The sequence below is a fragment of the Nelumbo lutea genome, chromosome 3 (assembly GCF_056320005.1).
Source record: "Nelumbo lutea isolate HS-2025 chromosome 3, American lotus-T2T, whole genome shotgun sequence".
NCBI lineage: Eukaryota > Viridiplantae > Streptophyta > Magnoliopsida > Proteales > Nelumbonaceae > Nelumbo > Nelumbo lutea.
The window spans coordinates 17,388,533-17,409,129 of NC_142686.1; the positions used below are offsets into that span (position 1 = coordinate 17,388,533).

At 36.3% G+C, this 20,597-nt stretch overlaps 2 protein-coding genes across 3 annotated transcripts; one reads left to right on the top strand and one right to left on the bottom strand.

Annotated features, from left to right (window-relative positions):
• The first annotated feature begins 544 nt into the window (after positions 1-544).
• On the top strand, positions 545-5,273 carry LOC148863265 (putative WRKY transcription factor 57). The gene is made up of 4 exons (XM_088975042.1): positions 545-1,285; positions 2,432-2,575; positions 3,390-3,770; positions 4,773-5,273. Exons 1-3 carry the CDS (start codon positions 849-851, stop codon positions 3,751-3,753), a joined length of 945 nt encoding a protein of 314 aa, XP_088831168.1. The 5' UTR covers positions 545-848; the 3' UTR covers positions 3,754-3,770; positions 4,773-5,273.
• A 2,853-nt stretch (positions 5,274-8,126) lies between these two features.
• Positions 8,127-19,357, bottom strand: LOC148863266 (uncharacterized). 2 transcript variants are annotated; one of them, XM_088981617.1, is made up of 3 exons: positions 18,727-19,347; positions 17,210-17,257; positions 8,127-9,047 (listed from the first exon to the last, which is right to left on the bottom strand). In XM_088981617.1, the coding sequence occupies exons 1-3, from the start codon at positions 19,159-19,161 to the stop codon at positions 8,475-8,477; spliced, it is 1,056 nt and encodes a 351-aa protein (XP_088837743.1). In that variant the 5' UTR covers positions 19,162-19,347; the 3' UTR covers positions 8,127-8,474. The 2 variants fall into 2 exon arrangements, with proteins under 2 accessions (XP_088837743.1, XP_088837744.1); XM_088981618.1 differs by lacking the exon at positions 17,210-17,257 and having other exon boundaries at positions 18,727-19,357.
• Positions 19,358-20,597: the final 1,240 nt, after the last annotated feature.

The following is a 20,597-nucleotide window of genomic DNA, read 5'->3' on the forward strand; positions in this document are numbered from 1 at the left end:
CTCCTTCTAACATATATCCATTTGTCTTTTTCCTTCTTTCATCTTCGATTTAAATTAAAAGCCCATGGATTTCAACACAAATGCATAATCCATCATCACTCACGCCCATTACATGAGATTGACACAATTGCCCATCAAAATCAAAATAAATTTCCCTTTTTATCTCGGAAGGAAAACGGCATTATCTCTTTTGGGGTTTGGATCAATAACAATCCTTTTCGCACCGGAATTGGGCCGACACAATGAGGATTAAGGAGGGAGAGATGGGTACGCAGTACGCTCTCCAAATAACAATTTGTTTTAAGTCCAAGCAAAATGTGTGTACGTTCCAACGTACACTAATATAAATTGGGTTGCTATCCATTCACCGTCTCTTCTTCTTTCTTTTGATCCAACAAGAGTACTGGGCTTGGATTACAGAAAGGCCCAACTCATAAATAAAAAACAAGTTGACGGCCGCTGGCCCGCTGAGATTTTAATTAATTTATTTATTTATTCTTTCTTTTTCTGTTTAATTAATTTTTTTAATGAAGCCATGAAGGTGTTATCTTTTTCTTCTCCCTCGCGCTTCTGCGTGTTGTTTGTGTTGACGCTTGACAGCCTTGACTGGACAAAGCTTTCAAAGCTCTTTCCAAAAGTTCAAAAACTACGCGTCCTTTCCATTAGAAAAGCAACCTTGGACAAAACCCTAATCTCTCTCTCTCTCTCTCTTGATTCTTCGCTCTTAAAAACCCTTGTCTCGATCTCGACTTCCTGTTTTAGTCTGAACTTCCACTGACTCGAATTTCGAAAGGAACCTCGAATTACACATCTTTCCAACGGATCTTCGCTGAAATTCCCGCTCCGGCATGGATGACGACGAGAAGAAACATGAACCGGGAACCAGTTTCACCTGCACTTCTGGATGGACACTCGGAAGTGAGGCCGACAGTGACTACTTCTTCGGCAGCGATCGGGAGAGCAGTATTCTAAGTGAATTCGGCTGGAATCTGCGCCCTGATACGGACAGGAATCTCGAAAGCGAAAGTTTTTCTCCCTTCTATCAGATCGACTTAGACGGTTGCTCTGATTTGGCGGGAACCTCAATTCCTCACATACCACAAAACACTCCTCCTCCTCCTCCTCCTCCTGCTGCTGCTGCACCGGGTTCTAGCCAAACAGTTTCGGCAGGATCAGTCGATAAGTCCGGCGATGCTTCACCGTCGAATCCCTCCGTATCATCGAGCTCGATCGACGAGCCGCAGGAGAAGTCGACGGCATCTGAAGAAAAACCGCCTGAGACCCCGTGAGTGATTTTCTGTGAAATCCGGGGTTTCCACTTTCAATTTCCTGTGGGTTTGATTTTCTCCGGGGTCACAATCGTAATAAGCTACTCCACTCCATCCATCCACCGTCCGCGGGCAACTTACAGGCCTCCCTCGTTCCTCAATAATTATCACAAAAGGAAAACACTAAAAATGAATTATAACGAATGAAAATTCAACCTTTTCTTTTCTTTTCCGAGTGAATTCCGATTCGTGTGATCGTCTCTAGAAAGTAGAAACCTGAGGAAAAAATCTTCGTGGCTCATACAAGCTAGTCGTCTGTGGGCAGTGTTCGTCATTTACAAAAATTAAAAAGAAAAGGTCATTTTCTTCTGCGGCTTCGTATCCAAGCGTTGTAGCAAAGGGAATTGCGATAACTTCATTTCTCCCCCTATTTTGTTTTCCTCAGAGAAGCATCCGAAGCAATTTTCTTGTTCTTTTTTGTAATTCTTCTGCCTCGATTTCTCATTGTTTCATTTAATCAGAACGCTGAATTTGAGCTTCTGCATTTGCTGTTATCAGAATCAACATTTAACGAAGAAGAAACCAATAATATTATCGTCAATTTAAGATTCCTGGTCGGGGCTTAAACTGTTTTCCGTTTTAGCATTCTTTGCTCATGCATTCAATCCTATTTCAATCTGGATATCAGCCTGTAAGTATCCAGATTTAGCTATCATTGATGGATACTTCTAATTAATTTTGTATTCTCTTGGTAAAACTAAGTGCAGATTAAGAGCAGATATCATTAATCTAAGCCGTTTCATTTTTTCCGGTATCGGTTAATTAAAGAGTTTCTTTTCTTCCGAAATGATGTATTAATATTCAATTATATTTTAGAAAATATGTTTTTTACAGGCGTAAATCTGATAGTCTGTACCTCTTGCTTCTTAATTCATTCCACTTTTCTTTTCAATGTGCCCATTTGTAGTTAATATGTTTCCTTTCAGTTAGTATTTGATTGTAGAAATGCCTAAATCGAATTCCCAAGAAATTGAACCAGTGTTAACATAAACAAAAGAGTCAATTTGTTTTTTTTTATTTTTATATTTGCCTTCTTATATTCTTTTGTTTCGGTTTTGTGCTTTCAACTACGATTCGCATTCATAGAATTTTCTGGTTTGCAGGATTAAGAACAGAAAGAAGGGACAAAAGCGGACTAGACAACCACGATTTGCATTCATGACTAAAAGCGAAATTGACCATCTTGAAGACGGCTACCGGTGGAGGAAATATGGACAGAAAGCAGTCAAAAACAGCCCATTCCCTAGGTTTGCAGATGATTTCATTTTGATATATCCAAATCATTCCACATTTCCATGCTTTAATTAATTTTTTCATGGTCGTATTTTTGTTTAAGAGTGGCTCAACGGTAAAATACTGTAATACGATTTCAATTTGCATTCTTACCTGTCTCTATGTTTGCAAAGCAACTTCATTTGCATTAATACAAATGCACGGAAGTACCAATTCTGGTTCACTTTTGCTTGGATTTCGCTTTGCTTTGCTTTCATTTCGATTTTACTTTATTTATACTGCAAACTTACAAAACAAATTTAAATTTAAAAGAAAAATAAAATTTGCAATCAATAAATTTGCTCTCTACTTTTGCACAAATGCAAAAGTAAATTTCATTGCAAACAAATTAGGCCTCGATATTTTTTTTTGGTAGAAATTAGGCCTCAATATTTAGGTCTTCTGAGTGCACATGTACCAAACCATTTAACTCGATTACACAATTCTAGCGATATTACATGAGCATTGCATCAAATCAAATCCTGTTAACTAATATGCACATCCATCTATTTACTTACTAATTATTTTTCATTGTACATATGCTTTGAGCTTTCTAATTCATTGATTCCAAGAAAGGTCCAAAAAGCTTCACAATTAATGGCAACTTGACACAGAAAGCCCCATGAATCAACCCTCAATCATGTATGGCCAGAAATATATGCAACCCCATTCTCAATTGATGTGTGAAATTAAGGAGAGAGAGAGAGAGAGATACAGAGAAAAGGGGGTTAGGTTAAATGCTTGAGTAATTGAAGAAAAAGGTCCAATACATGTATTTATTTCATGCAGGAGCTATTATCGTTGTACAAACAGCACATGCACAGTAAAGAAAAGGGTGGAGCGGTCTTCCGAAGATCCAAGTATTGTAATCACAACATACGAAGGTCAACATTGTCATCACACTGTTGGCTTCCCAAGAAGCAGTTTCATGGCTCATGAAGCCGCCTTCGGTACCCCACAGTTGTATTACCCACGCGTTCATCTCCCCTTGGGAGCTTCCATTGATGTCAGACAACCTCACCGAGGTCTATCAGGAACCGGGCAATTGCCTTTGCAGCCCCAACTCCAAGCACCACGACAAACCTCCCTACAGCTTTCGACGGACGAAGGTCTGCTTGGTGATATTGTGCCTGCTGGAATGCGTCACAGATGACAAGGAATTTAACGATGGTAAACACTCAATTACTTAACCCAACTTACTTGAAATTGCACATTTATTGTTGTAGTGCGACTTTACTTGAATTAAGTGTGTTAGTAGCAACGAATGGAAATATTATAACCATACAGTGCAGACCTGTTGAATTTGCACGATCATTAAAAGCCAACATCACTTTAAGATATATCACCGAGGAGATGGAGATAGAACACAAGAAAAGACCACTACACTTTCTGGGTACGACCAATAAAAATTAGACCCATCTGAAAATGCACCATGACGTGCTTGACCATCCTTGATGAAAACATGCACATGATCGGATGGCTGTGGGGGTGGCTTGTAGTTTTTAGGTTAGCACTAATTTGAGGACCTGATAAGAGCCAGTGGATTAGAACTTCATTGTTGTTTGATGTGGAATCTCAGAAGATACTTAAGATATTTGTTCTACCTATACCTATATGAGGTTGTTTATATATATACAAATTTAATGGTGACAGATTCAAAGCATCCAAAATTGGTTGAATAGGATAAATTGAAGTAATGAGAAATCAATGTGTTTCTTTAGACGTTTTTACTATGCTTTCGTTTCTTTATTATATTGTCATTGGCATCATGAACATTGCTCGTGGTAACCTATATTATCTTTGATAACCGAGGTCTACTTTATTACTCAAAATGGCTCTCGTACATGCGTGTATGTATTACTCAAAAGCCTTTGTGATTCAAGTAGCTAGCTTTAATTAATCTCTCTCTCTCTCTCTCTCTCTCTCTCTCAGAATCTCCATTGATTTCATGATGCCTCTGGGGTGAAGCGCTAGCACTTCTGTTGCTAACTAGATCATCACTCTATTCTAGCTACACATTATTATTTATGGGAAATATCAATGACTGCCTGTGTGAACAGTTTCATCATCTCTATGGCTCTATGAAACATCTGTTTGATTTACAAAAATTTGATAGTTTTAGAAATAGAAGCTTCTGGGTCAACCTCCTTTAATTTGTATGTTGATGTGCAGGTGATGCAAATATCATGGGAGAAGGCGAAGATGGATCAAGATGGTAATATCATCCGACCTTCAAGCATAAATCATGAGCAACTGAGCAAGAACCATAGGGTCCTTCCCTGCAGAAACAATTGATTATTGCATGAGAAGAAGGTTTTGATCATTGATGATTTATTAAAGGGATAAGATAAATGCACGTATCGACCATCAATCCCTTATTGTAGAGATAAATGCATCCCGATCGATGCCCAGCACCTCAAGAGTATTTCTTCATTCTGTTGTTACACAACATTTATTATTATGACATTATACGATGTTGCGTAAAGAAATTAAAGCAAGCGGTTTCATCTTTACATCTTATTGTATCAAATGTACCAGAGCCAGAAGATCACGCAAGCAGCTTGGCATGGAGTTCTGAGTTAGCCTGGACCACAGAATTAGAATCATATGTATCTTTCAACAAAGATCTGGGACTGGAGGTGGAAGCAGTTATCTTTTCTTTTTCTCCATGAATTTCCTTTGGGTTCATTTCATACGGTGACCAAATTCGCTTCTCACCCACTATCACCATTGGATCGATCAACATATATAATTGTTAAACAATTAACGCGCTGTGAGAAGATAGCCCTTTATAATGTGTATATCAATTCGGTTATATCTGGAGCTTTAGCCAGTGATCCATTTGTGTCTACTGTTAATTGAATTCCCTACTTTACTTTTTTCACTCAGCTCCATTGAGGAAAGGCCCTGTCTTTATCTTCTACTTCTGTAGGAATAGTACAGATGTTGGTTGGTTTTGCTAGAAAGAAAATAAGTAATGTAGGACCAAGCTGTTGATGGCAGTAATGGCGTCTGAAACAAGAAAAAATAAATTAAGGAGAAAAAGAATAGAGAAAATACTTAGAATTACTCATCAGGTGCCTAAAATCACTCTAGGGTATATTGGAAATCGTTCACCATAATTAGCATAATTAATAAACTTCATTGTTCTTTTGTGTAAAATATTCATACATGTTTATACACTCTAAACTCATAATCAGGTTCAAAATTTTGATAAGATACGCCCGGATGTATTGCATGGTGGCTTCATGATACACCTATTTACAAGTGTTTCAAGAACCGGCCTTTGTTTAATGAAAGATATAGTTAAAAATAAGTCCAAAAACCAAAAATTGAAATATATATAACTGTGTCATTTTAAATGTGGATACACAGGGATATATCGATATTTTGAACCTTGTTCATAGGAGTCAAATTATTAGACTAATAATAGTCCTAAGGTTAAATTGTTAGACTCTAATCCTACGTATGCAGTGATTCCTAAAATTTTAAACATAAACAAACTATAAATTATAAAAAAACAGAAATATATAAAAATTCACATTTTGACTCTTTATCTCTGCAGTGACTTGCTCAGCCTCGCCTCACTTCTCTCTTTCCTCGCTATCACATATTTGATCGGGAATTTATTTATTTTATTTTTTCTAATTATACACCTGTTTTCGTGGGTCTGAATTAGGGTATGGGCACGTCATCTTTCACATGTTTTAAAAGATAAAAATATTCCTGTTTATTTTGAAGGGCACCTCTGGGGATATTTTCCATATATCTTCTCGAAGTCTCAAGACTCTCAACGATGTTGTCCACGTGCTTGTTGTACCAATATGGATATGGCTCATCAAAAGCCAAAATTGCCAAGTGGGGTCCACTGCTATGAGGTCTTACAACTGAGTTTTACTTAGCTACTCAAGGAAATGACGCTATCATCCTAAACCAGTTTCTTATTGGTCTATATCAATTTTATTGCCACGTCAAATAGTAAGAAAGATATAATGTTTTTAAAAACCGATATAACTTTGGATGTTATTAAGTTGGTTTTTTTTTTTTTTTTGTAAAGGTAAGGGCAGGCCCAATGCAGATTTTTGAATTTCATTGTAGAAGCAGAATTATAAACATTCAAAATGTCAAAAACCCTCACTCTATACATCAATGTCTACTTGTGAATTGACATCAATTCCGAGCTGGCACCTACCCCTACTATATTTTGGACCTAGAAATTCTAACCCTAGGCTGAACCATCATTCTCCCTTTTTCTTTCTATTTTTCGGTAATACCCTAAAACTGATCTGAATCTCCAAATTGAAGTATTATCTACCGACTTACAAAGTTGAAGAAAAAAAATAAAACATTTGCAGAGTTGGAGTTCAAAGATAAAAGTCACTTACCATTTTTTTACTAGGGACAAAGAAGTTAAAGATTTGGAGCTATTTTCTATTTTCTGGTAAAAGTGAAATAACAAAGACAAAAAGCCACTTGCCAGTTTTTTCACCGCAGAACAGGAAGAGGACGGATGGTGAGCATGGATTCCAGAGGATGAAATCTGGTTTGCAAAGATGTGAAAACTGGATAGTGGATTTTCGTTTTACCATTTTTAAAGTTTAGTTTAAAAATTGCAAAAGCAACCTAATGTGACAATTGATCAATCCGTAAGTAGTTACATCTTGTATCTATTTTCATTAATCTTACTTGGCACTAAAAGTGACGTGGGCCATGATTGTTTCATCCGTGTCGTCTGAGAAAGAATAAAAAATGACGCCGTCCTCAAGGCTCAGAAGTTAGAACATCACGGTAGGAACCACCTAACTCTTGTCTAGACGGCCCGTGTCAACTGGCTGGCTACCAGATAAAAGATGAAAGAGGGGATTGGATTGGTCCAGTCCTCACCATAACCGTTCTCACACTGTCTTCATAGCTGTGCATCGGGAATATTTATGCCTTTATTGAGGATGTTTTTGTGAGGACCAAACCCAATTCATTAAAGAGAGAATTACCAATTCTAATTGCCCATCGCTTAATTATTTTCTATCAACGACTGAAACTGAAAGTATGGACCCTAGAGGCCAAGGCTATGTTGCATTAATACGCCACGATTTCCAAATTTGTAGTAGAGCATAAGAGGATTCGAATTCCCTATGTCATCCGGGCATCCCAACTAAAAAATTGTTCCAACACAATGACCCGGCCCACGATGTTCAAGGGAAAGTGAAAATTTAAACACATGGGGGTATAGCTTGGATGTATCCTTTCCTGTCTAATCAGAAAACCAACTACCTACTTCTGCTTTGAACGCTTGATTTCTCCAAAGCTACAACCTCAAAAGAGTAATTAAGGTTCAAAGGAGGCCATGACATTAACCTAGAAGGCATTACTGGGTCTTCTAGGTTAATGTCTTACTGGGTCTTCTTCAAACAACAAAAACCTAGAAGGCCAGAACCCAGTAACAATCAACACAAGATGTTGTTTCGATTAAGATGGGGGAGGGTTCTCTATATACCATTCATCACATGGATGAGATAGCTTGTCAGCTAGACCACTTCAACCTTTTCTTTTTAAATCATTACTGTTATAATGATCTTTCATACTAACCCACGACTGAACAATAATTCTTTTAACAACGAGGCAACCTGCAGAGTAGCCTTTGGATTTTCTCTCTTTCCCAACCTTTTTCTTCTCTTTTCTTTAGACAACACCAAGTCTCTCAGCTTAACAAGCACTACTTTTGTATGGAAGAGAGGTTTTAGAGATATATTTTGGGGAGAGACAAAGACTGGTTTACATTTATCTTTCACCAAAAGCAAAGAACCCACCGGACCAAACCCCATTGAAAATGAGAAAATAATAATGATCTGTTTTTTTTCCTAGGCAATCCAGCCCTTAGGCAGCCATTGTTCCAACTGTTGCCTGTTTCTTCAGCATTGCAATGTGCTTTTGTCCCGCAAGATGATAATTGAAAACTATCTGACTATTGCATACCACATTGCATATTGTGCACACCTTAACAGCACCTGGTGCTGCTCCACCTTCCATAACCTTTCGCCTCTTTGTCTCCAAATCCACACCAGAGGCTGATGATGAGGTTGCCTTCTTCTTTGTTGGCCGCACACTGATGGTTTTGCCTTTCTCTACTGCTGGGTTTTCTTTTGGCCCTATTAGGGGATCATTTGCCACCGGAGCAACTGCAGGGACGGGGGCATTGGCCTCTTTCTTTGCCGCTTCTAATTTCTCTAGGTTCTTCTTGTGTTTCTTTCCCAATTTATGTTGGTCCAGTACTTCCTTGCTATTACAGTCAATCTTGCAGACTTCACACCATGCAGACTGCACAATTTTTGTTTTCTTTGGTCGTTTCCTCCAGGCACCATTTATAGGATGGATCTTTGAGTTGGTCCAGGTGACAGGCTTGGGATTTACAGTTACTAGTGTATCCGTTCCATTAGGTCTTATGCCAACCTGCTTGGTCACCAAGAAAGATTGTTTCGTTAATGGCTATATACGTTCAAGAATAAGCATTGAAAAAAAAGGAAATAACAGTATAGCAACCTCATATACAAAAGATACAGGTAGTACAAGATATGCCAAAATATTAACCTAATGGACTAAAGGAGTGGCCGAGTGGGGTGAAGACAAGGAATAAAAACAAATGCAAGAGGACGTTGTTCAATATCACATTGAAGAATAAATACAACAAAGAACAAATGCACAATTGCAAAATGCAAAGACCATCCTGCACAAAGCTAACATGACAGGAAAAGTGACACCACTATGTTCTTATACAAGCTAGCACATGGAAGAGGTAGAGAACAATTAAGAAATATCAGACATTGAAAACAAAAAGTCATTACCCCATGTTGGTCCTAGATATCTGGGGTCTTGGGAGGGATGGATGGATACAGACCTATCCTTTGGGTATTTTTTGCAAAAAGTGGCTGCTCTCAAACAGACATCAAAACAAACAAAGCCAAAATTTTAAGAAGGCTCAGGGTAAATATGCAAGAACAACCCCATGAATTACTTCCTGCTGAAGTTGCAAGCTTTTTTTAATACTGAATCACAAGATCTATTTGAGTACAAGGACGGACCTTAAGAAATCTCCCCCTTCATCATTAAGTATAGGGAATCACTGTAGAAATTAAAGAAACAAAAAGAACTGCTAATTCATCAGTCAGCATGTTTCTAGAAGATCAAGAAAAAGTGATAAACCCTTTGTCAATTTTGTATTCCAAATGTTCTTGGCATAACTGTCAAAGCATACATAGATAATTCTAGGCCAAAGTGGAGAAGATAGTCACCTAGGCAGAAGCTAGGCAATACAAATTTTACAGAGAAATGAGTAAATTCTAGGTTAGTTCCTTGGTTTTGTAAACAAATCAATATGCATATGATTTGAAAAAAATAGAAAATTTCTTTACTAAATATTGATTTTCCTCTCAAAACAAGGCAATTCATCATAATTAAAATACGGTAGCATTTTAAATCTATATTAAACATAGTATAATAATAATGAATGTTTTATATTAATAAAAAAATTAGCATGTCAAAAAAAGAGCAACTAAAAAGGCTATAGTTTTATACTAATAAAAAATGAGAGAGAGAGAGAGAGATAGATACTTCTTTTACCTTCTCTTCTCAAAATCCTTAGATCTTTTTTACGTCTCAATGGTAAAATCCCATAACAAAGAATAAGTAACATACACACCGCCATATGGCCTAGGTAGGTTCCTAGTGTCCTATATAGGCACTGGCAACCTTTTGTTATAAGCATGGTTTCAAATGTCACGAAATGTCGCTAATGTCGCCCGACATATGTCAATGTCGAGGCTCACCGACATGAAAATGGATGGTAATATAAAAATTACATTATTTTGGTCGACATTTCCTATATTTCGGAAATGTTGACCAAATCGGTCCAAATAACCAAAAAAGACAATATTTCCTATTATGTCGACAGAATGTTGACTAATGTGCATTAATAATATAATATATTAGTATATTATATTATTATAATATAGTATATCAATATAAATTACTCCATTAATAATTTCTATTTAATATTTCAAATAAAATATTTATAAAAAAATTTACAAAATATAAAAACAAAAGAATAAATCAATTACTTTATAATATAAAACATAAAATATTTTTCAAGTAATAAAATATTAACTAGTTAGTACTTTTTTAAAATATTTATTAAAATCAGATAATGTTTATTAAGTTTTATAATAAATCATATTCTACATTTAATATAAAAAATCAGAATAAATTTATTAAATTTTATACTAAATCATAATTTATTATAAGTTTAGTATTAAAAATCATAATAAATTCATTAAGTTTTATAAGAAATCAGAATTTATCATAATCTTAATACTACAAAAAGGAGAATCAGTTTATTAAATTTATAATAAAACATAATGTATTATAACTTTAATATTTAAAAAATCAGAATAAATGTATTTCTATTTACTTGTATGAAATAAATATATTAGAATTTATAATAAATCAGAATTAAAAATATGAAAAGAAAATATCAGATAACCTTGTAAAAACATCAAAATGCATAATAAATCAGTAAATTGTCATTTACTAATTTGTTATTGATCTTAGTTTCTTAGCTTTATATAATGGTTGGGAATAAGATAATAGTCTAGAAATATGTATTAATGCTTCTTTTATCATTTTACAAAATATCATTGCATATTTCCACATATTTCATAATATTTCCACAATGTCTCTAATTTTTACAATATTTCCCCTCGACATTTCCAACATGTCCTATATTTTGGTAAGCGACATTTCCATCGGCATCGACATTTTAAACCTTGGTTATAAGTCATGGAGTTTGGCATGTTGCCCCACCAAGGATGCCTTGTCACCTAGGTGATAACCTTGATAACTATGATTCCAGTAAATTCTTGTTCCTATTGGACTACTAATCTGCATCTGCTCAATATCATTACACTTGATGCAGGACAAATTGTTCCTACAACTTATCATCACTAATAAGAGAGAAAATTGCACTACAGCTTCAGACATTTCCTCATCCCACATCATAATGCTAGACCAAGTCAAATGTGGCCTACCTCAATAACCTAACTGTAAGAAGCCCTCTTTCTTCTTTCATCTAAATGAACTAAGCTAGTATTTACAATTATACTTCCAAATGAACCCAACACTTTTTTAGGCCCAAACTCCAAAGGCAGAATCATTCACTAACTCGGTGAAAATCAGATACAATAGTTGAAGATAGAAAGGCACTGATGACCAAGTTTGAGGTCTAGCAAGTGAAAGGCCAAACCATGCTATTTTGCGAGCTGCATGATTAGCTTCACAATGAGTGTACCAAACCAAGTGTGAAAGTTGTCTAAGATACTTCTGCATTCAGCCAGCAACAAACAGAGTCGCCACAGTGATGTGGAGTCACCCACTAACAGGATTTACATAAACCTGTGCATTGATTTCCAGAATAACATCTGAGAACGCCATGGACTGTGCAAACACCAGATCCTCATAGAAAGCTCATGTTTCCATCTCAGTAACAGATTGAGAAGTGATCAGAGTAGCTCTTGCAAATAAAAAAGGACCCCACATGATCTCTGACCAACAACTGAACCATTCATAGCATCCATAGCACATCAGCATTCACTTTTAATGACCCAAACATTTGAGGAATATACATCTTATGCACACTTCATTACTTTTAATTTACACATCAGACAAATGTCATTTGAATACCACAGTGGTTGTGCTCTACTCAGTACTGACCATATCATGATTTGTGTAGTTGTCTTACTTAACCAAATCTTTGTAGCTCCAGCAGCAATACTCATATCTTAGCTAGTCACCAACATCCTATCTTAAATCTTAATCATAATCCACTAGTTTGTTTCCTACCAGACCAGTAAAGTATGTGGAGGGAGAATTTGGACTGGAAGGATACTAGTTTCATATGGCCACTCACACAAATACCAGAGGAAGCATGTGGCAGTTTCAAAATGGAATGCAAAAGGTCACATGACTTTCAAGTTTCATCTTCTGAGGAAAAAAGTAAATGTAACTTTTTCAATTGGCAGTTATGGAGCACAAACTCATGGTTACATGACATCAGTAGTATTTAACAAACAGGTTTATTACAACGTGAACTTTTTTCAAATATTTGACTGTTCTTGATATGGGAATGCAAGCTTTCTCCATGTTACCTCAAAAGGATACGATGACCCCTTGATTTTGCTTCTAATAGTCAATATATGGGAGTATGAGATCACTGAGAACTACTCCTTAGGCAAGGAAAACATCAGGAGTGACAACTTGTCATCAACAAGGAAATACACTAAAAAAACATTTACATGCATTGCATATTTAAGATGCACTTTCAATTCTAGAACAGCAGTTACAGCACAAAATGAAGCCTATATTTTGAGGAAATCATAATTATGGGAGAAGGAAAAGAAGGCATAATCAAGTCTTTTCTTCCCTTGCGTAGACTGGGATGCAGTGACCACATAGATCATAACCCCATAAGATTTGCATTAGTTTTTGAGATAAGTTTTATACATATGAAAAAGTGTGGCTCCAAAAAAACAGCTAGAACTTCCAAGTTCCAAGATCATTAGATAAGTTGATATACAACAACCAAGGGGAACCTAACAAAACCAAAGACTGTGATCAAATGAAACAAACTATCTCAATATCGGTTAGTTTGTTAAGTGCAGACCACATTGAGTGAAAAGAATAAACCTTCAATTATTTAAATGCCATCATACCCAGATACATGTACAAAGATGCCATATCATGTCAGGTGCTCCAGGTTTTTAGTGTAAATTCCATATCTACCTTGTCCTTCCCATATCTGGGTAATAAATGTACAAATCAAATTCCATTTGTTCAGTTTAAGATTGGGCAAGAAGGAACTTAATATCCCTTCTTTTATCAGCAACAGAAACTTAGTATCCCTATCAACTACATTTTTTTAATATACAATTGTTAATATAGATAAATGTTAAGGCAATATAGTACAGCCACATAAACTTGAAGTTGGAGACTGGAAATTTAATCATTTCTATGAGCAACCTAACGACTAAACACAGTTCACTGAAAACATATAAACTAGATGCACCATAAATAATTTTTTGGAGGTGGGAGTCAATACAAGGCAGTAAGGATCCATAAGACTGCCAAGTAAAACCACCAAAGTACGAAAAACAATTGCACAGCCTTGGATTAGTATAGTGTAGATGAGAATGTTGTGGTAGAATAATAATTGGAATAGGAGAGATAAAAATAGAAAACATAAATGAGTTTATAAGAGGGAAGCTCAGGGTAGCAGCAACTCAAAACAAGCTAATGAAAAGTAGACTCTGATATTGTGACAAATGCCAGCTCTTAGGTCTCAGCTGTTTATCCTAAACCTCTTCCATTTGCCTCAAAAATGTAGTTTTTTTTTTTTTATTTTTTTATCATCAATAATCCACTTTGTTGATTGTTGATCAAAATAATGACTAGAACTAGCTAATCCACCATCAAGGGGTGATTTGGTGGTTCTAAAAAGAACAAGAGGCAGAAGGAGAATGGCTTCAAGTAACAAAAATCAATTTCTCAGCTTATTTTTCAACAAGAGATATGGCATCAGAAATAAATGAAATGGAAGAAGAGAATCCAATTCTAGCTCCAGTTAGGCGGTATAAGGAAAATGACAACAATGCTACCCACAAACTGGCAAAGGAAAAGTCAAGGAACTATAAAACTAAATCCATCATAAAGCATTAAAATTTAAAGAAAAATAAAGAGTTGTGATTAGAGAACATCCCATTTTTAATAAAGGAGGGTCATTCCTAATGAATAGATTACAAGTTATGCTTTTGAAAAGACAAGAACTCCTAAGCACTTGTGTACTTTAATAGGTATACCTTTTTCTCTTTTAACAAGGAAATCGCCCTGTTTATCAAAATTGGGATGTTCCTAACCATCCCTCCAAAGAAAAAAGATCAACACACTCTGAAGTCAGAATAATAGCATCTACATTATAAATTAATATATGGAGAAATTACAACTCATTGTCTGCTTAACACAAGAAACTTCATAATAATGACAATAATAAACTTAATAATAGTAATAACGGTAGTAACAATAACAATGGTGTTACCAGGCCCTGGGAATGAGCATAAAAAATAAATGTATATATGTATTGTATTCATGTCATTGTTTACACAGCTGTCTGATGTTCTGTACTTCATCTTGCTTGATGCCCTGGTAATTGGTTCTCCTCTAAACAGGGGTTCAACTCCTTTCTATATTTAATAGAATTCGGATTAGCTGAATGTGATGGCTGTCCAGCAGGCTGTGGAACCAATGAGAACATACCAGTGTCAGAAGTTTGCAAACCAAAAAAGTTGGGGGGCTTGGGAGTTAAGCCCCTGAAGCAAGTAAATTTGGTCCTTTTATCCAAATGGCTGTGGAGGTTTGCTACAGAAATCAATGCCCAATGGAGAAATCTGATAATAAAAACAAATATGGGGAAGCTAGACTGGGGTGGGAATCAAGCCCAGACAATGAGTCTTATGGAATTAGTCTTTGAAAGGTAATAATGCGAAACAGAGATCTGCTTTTTCAACCTTGTCTCTTTCAAACCAGGCTAAGGTGAGAGAATTCTTTTCTGGAAGCATTGATGCTGTGGTCACAGGCCTCTTGACATTGCTTTCCCCTCTATATTTGCTTCAGCACAAGATGAGGAGGCCAGAATCAATGACTGCCTTGAAGTCAGTACTTCCCAGATTACATGGATATCGAGGCTATGAAGAAATGTAGATGATTGGAATTTGGAGGCCTTAATTACACTGTTACAGCAGCTTGAACAGGTTAAACCCCAGCCGCTAACTAAAGATTGGTTATGGTGGCCCTCGGAGAAGTCTGGAATTTTTACCACCAACTCAATGTTGATTCTACTGATTCCTTTGGAGGTTGAACGCCCCACCCTGGGTTTGGATTTGGAAGACCAGAATCCCTTCAAAGGTTTTGTTTTTCTTGTGGATGGCTCTGAAAGGCAAAACTCAGACCATTGATGCTCTTATAAAGAAAGGAATGCAACTGGTCAACCAGTGTTGCTTGTGTGGCTTGGGGAGGAAAACACATAGCACCTACTCTTAACTTGCAACTATGCTTACAGTGTATGGTCTCATGTCTTGAAGCTCTTTGCTGTGAACTGGGTCCTTCCCCCTACTTTAGAATTGCCATTGGCCTCCTGGAAAAGCCTTTAGTAGAAGGGGGATACTTTTGTGACACTTAGTACCTTTCGCTATTTGTTGGTGCATTTGGAAAGAAAGGAATAGCCGGACCTTCAAAGACAAGGCACTCCCAATTGAGCAGGTCAAGGTCAAGGTGGAAAGGATGTTAGCCAAGTGGGTGTTAACCAACAATTTATTTAAAGGCTTAATTTTAGTTTGTTTTCTAGTCACTTGAATAGTATTTTGTGGGAGGATGGTTTTGGCTGTAAGGCTTTACTGTATTTGTCTTACTTCTGTTTTGTTGTACTCAGCTGTTGAGGAAACCTCTCCCTCAGCAGCCTTTATCTTACACCCCATACCAGTGATAAAAATACATGGGGCCCACACTCCACAGAGAGAAGTTAAATGGTTGTGGGTCCATGTATTTAACTACTGGCATGAAGTGTTATCATTGGTTCCAGATGTTCCACAGCCCACTGAACAGCTATTGCATTCAGCTAATCCTTTCTCTATTTAATAAAGTTTTCTGATCATTATTGATCAAATAATGATTATAATGAGTAACACCAAAGAAGAAAGTAAAACGATTGGAGGGAGATTTATTTCATGGATCTGTTGGCTAGACTGGAGGATCAAGCCACCCTAAAATAGGGTAGATATAAGAGCAAATGTGCATTCACAGTATGTCTCTTTTAATCAAAAGATGAAAATGGCATATCTCAATTCCCTACAAACTTTATTTTGTAAGCTCCTACTCCGAGTTTGCAACCAAGAATTTATTCTTTAACCAGATGGCTATTTGGAGAAGTGCTTGACTGTCGAGGTTACTAATCTCTCCATCCAAGAATATTTTCTTTCCACAAACATCTTTTCAAGAAATGATTAATTGTTAAGGAGATCATGAGAAGAAGTAATGGCATGCCAAATATATTCAACTTGTTAAAAGAAGCCAAAGAATTATAAATTTCTTCCTTTCCCTCCATCTATCTCACTCACTAACCAATTTCTTACATCTTGTTTCAAATGAAGAAATCATAGGTATGTGGGTTGCATGATCAAGAAATAACCATTTCTCTGGGTAAAGAAGAAAGCACAACCCCCAGACTCCAAAACAGCCTAAGAAATCAGAGCTCCATCCACATGACTTTTTTCCACCCAAGAAATCATATATGTAAAGATCTCTAGAAAGTAATTCTCTTTTATTCAAGAATGGTGTATCTTATAATTTTTTTAGAACTCCTACTATCCCTTGGTTTTTAAGACAGCACTTGTTATGCACTTTTGATTTTCAGTCGAATCCAATGTTTCTCACCAAACCTGTTTTTTGTAGAGTATATTCTCTCCCTATAATACATAAATACCATAAAAAATCAAGTTTTCTTAAACCATTAGCACCTTTCTGAAGCTCCTAGTGACCCACTCCCCAGCCCTGGCTTGATTATTCTGCATTATAAATAAGAAGAGACATTTCTTTAATGTGGGCAAGAAGGAATCGAGAAGAGAAAATCAATTATTAATCTAAATTTGGTTATTCCAAGCAAACCTTAAACCTAGGTTTTGGAGCTTCCACGCCCATTCCCCCCACCCCTTTTGGTGGGAGGTGGACAAACATCATGTTCTCACAGAAACTTAAAATCATTAAATTGAATAATGGTCTTCCATGGGAGAAAACAAGAATAACCATAGCTTCCAATGAAAACAAATAGTATCTACTGCTTTAACTTTTTATGGTTCTCATTTTAGTATATTGTCCATAAAGTCCAGATTTTGTGAGAAAATAAAATCTCTATCTCTTCAATGAAAAGCACAGTGCTGAAATTCCATGTAATGAGAAAGGTCTTGCAGTGGCAAGCAGAATTTTATATTTCCATGTGCATCCTTAGTGGCAATACCCTTGCCCACATGGAGCTATTAACTTGCACCAAAATCCTTCCTCATTTGTGAAGTCAATTAAATTTTAATTGACATGATCAAACCACCTCAATCAAATGTGCAACTTCCCCTCCTCTTGGCACCTCTAATAATGACCATTACCAAATGTTAGGCCCAGCTATCCAGTATCCTCTGAAGGGTAGACTAGATACAGACCCAACCCTTGGCTGTTTTTTTTTTTTTTTGTTCTAACTCAAAGCCACATTGTCACAATTGTCAGTCTGATACTTCACCAATGCACTAAGTAATGACCCTGAATTTCCTATAATTTTAGCTCATTTTTTATCCTTTCTAATGAATCTAATCTTGATATCAGTCCATCTGAGCATCTTCATCTTAGTGATGCTCGTTCTCTTTACATGGTTTTTCTTGATTGCCAAATAAGGCGCCCATATAACATCACTGGTAGTTTATCTGTATTTAAAATTTGCCTCGAAATTGTATGGTATACATTAGCCACACTTTACTATTATTACTTCCCAAAGAATGGGTACCAACAGTTTTACACAATACGAATAAATGAAAGGTATTATGTCCCAACAAAGAGAACTAGTAATCAGAAAACAAATTAAAATGAAATAACAAGGATAATTTTCAAAAGAATAATTATAAAACAATTAGTAACAACTCTACCACTGTACAAAAGATGGGAAAAAAAGTAAAAAGTCAAAGAAAGAAATAGTTCTTCATGCCATAAGGCATTAGCACTTATTCATCCACACAAAAAATTTAAGAAAGATAATTTGAATTTTTCAAGAACTGAACCTGATTGTTCCACAAAATCACCAATAAAAAATAAAGAATGCCAATTAATTGCCAATTAATTGCACAAAACAGAGAGTCAAAAGTTTGTTTTCATCAATCCCACAGGATAATAAGTTCAAAAATCATAAACTCCTGCAATCTAAAATTTGCAAGACAAAAAGCTAATAACAACGACAAAGAAAAACAAAAGGCTCTGGCAAGGCAAGAACACTTACAGCTGCGTAAGCGACGGGATCCGCCCCAAACTGCCGAACTGCCTCCTTCGCTGCCCAATTCTGCGCAGCAGCACCAGTATCAGGATAATACGCAGCTGCAGCCAGCGCACTGACCTGCGACGCCTGGTGGCCATAGGTGACTCCCGCCTGGGTTTCAAAATCCACAAGGGTAGAATGGGAATAGTTGTTCAAGGCGGCATAAGAATCAATTCCGGGTGGATGAAGGCCTGGTTCGGCGCCATGGGCGGAAGGGATTTCATGGTGTTTGAGAACCGCCTGAGGGTCATCTATGCCGGAGTTATGGGGATGATGTGGGTAGTAAGGATAATGCGAATAGGAGGCAGCCTGCGCATTGTAGAGCTGGGCGTAAGGGTCTGTTGAAGGGTTAGGGTTCGATTGTTGTTGTTGCATTTCAACCCATTTGTTGTAATCCATTGTGGATGAAGAAATTTCATCCAGAGACCAACAGAAGACTCCCAGAAGAGCTTTTACGTACTTGAGTTTCTTCCTCTGTTACAGGAGAAAGAGCGAGAGAGCGAGAGAGAGAGAGAGAGAGAGAGAGAGAGAGATTAGGGGGGCTTTGTCTTTGTTTTTTTTGTTCCAGAGGACCAAACAGCAATAGCATCTTCTTATTCCGTAAATTGGATTGTTGGTTAATTAAACCAGTAAAACTATCTAAGCTGAGCTTGTGGTGAAGCAGGTTTTTCCTGCGCATACCCATTGAAATGAATCGTCCAAACGTAATAATTAACAGCTGGGCCTGGGCTTAATTGTTTAGCTCCTTGGGTCTTAGCATACATTATGTTTAAACAATGAATCATAATTTACAGAAATTTGGATATCTTTATTTGTGTTGCTTTTCTCTTGGGTTTAATCTAGGAGTGTAAGCGCCAATTTGTAAGCTATTTACGCTGGCTTGCTAAATACTCGAACTTGGCTCAAAGATTATTGAGTCGAATCGAGTCAAGTCAAGTTTGATTCAGGACGAGTAGTTAGTTGAACCGAGTTCGAGCTTTGTAATATTTGACTTGAATAGTTCGCAAGTTTAATCGAACTTCTAATAAAATATTGTTTTTCAATATATGCTTATTTTTTTATATTAATTTATAATTATGTTTCATAATATATTTTTATTTACAATATTTCATAATATTGATTTATTTATAACTTTTAATATACAATCAAGTTTTTTAGTATATTTTTATTTATAATATTTTAAACATTAATTTATTTATACTTTTTAATAACAACCTTTTTATAATTGTCTCAAACCGAGTTGAGCTCAAACAGCTCATATATATTGACTCGAGTCAAGTTTTCGAGCCAAGCTCGACAATTCCAAATGAGCTGAGCCTCACCTTTTGGACTTGGACATGTTAAAGTATTATGGGCTTAATCCTAGTCCAAGCCCAGCCCAGGTATCATATAATCCGGATCTAAAATGGGAGAACCAAGCCGCAAAATAAATGATTTTTGTCAAGAATGAATTCTAACAGCACTAATTTGCTTGGATGTATCCCCCTTATCACAGACCGGATTCAGTCCTCACAAAATTTCTCCTCCCATCGTGTGCATTTAGAACATTCCAGAACTTATATTTTTTCATGGGAGATATTTCAAAAATAGGGCAGCAAGTGTTGTGAGCATGGTGTGTGAACAAATTTTGTGAGGACTGAATCTTGATCCTTTCAATTCCAATGGCAAATGTTGCATGAAAGTCATCCAAGTGTTCTACTTGTAGTGTCAGACTCTATAAGTTGGGTATCTCATTATATATGTTACCCAAATTAGCTTTTTTTTTTTTACTTTTTTGCTCATTGAGATTATTCTCCAACCTGATTTTCTTACTTTTTTTTATTTTGTGGTTTCAA

What these genes read in the sequence shown, in the direction of transcription:
- LOC148863265 (XM_088975042.1), top strand. Translation starts at nt 849, where the DNA reads ATGGATGACGACGAGAAGAAACATGAACCGGGAACCAGTTTCACCTGC. An exon ending in GAAAAACCGCCTGAGACCCC is followed by an intron (nt 1,286 to 2,431) that starts GTGAGTGATTTT and finishes TCTGGTTTGCAG; the next exon opens with GATTAAGAACAGAAAGAAGG. An exon ending in AAAAACAGCCCATTCCCTAG is followed by an intron (nt 2,576 to 3,389) that starts GTTTGCAGATGA and finishes TATTTCATGCAG; the next exon opens with GAGCTATTATCGTTGTACAA.
- LOC148863266 (XM_088981617.1), bottom strand. Translation starts at nt 19,161, where the DNA reads ATGGATTACAACAAATGGGTTGAAATGCAACAACAACAATCGAACCCT. An exon ending in ATCCCGTCGCTTACGCAGCT is followed by an intron (nt 17,258 to 18,726) that starts GTAAGTGTTCTT and finishes TTTATAATGCAG; the next exon opens with AATAATCAAGCCAGGGCTGG. An exon ending in TCACTAGGAGCTTCAGAAAG is followed by an intron (nt 9,048 to 17,209) that starts GTGCTAATGGTT and finishes GTGACCAAGCAG; the next exon opens with GTTGGCATAAGACCTAATGG.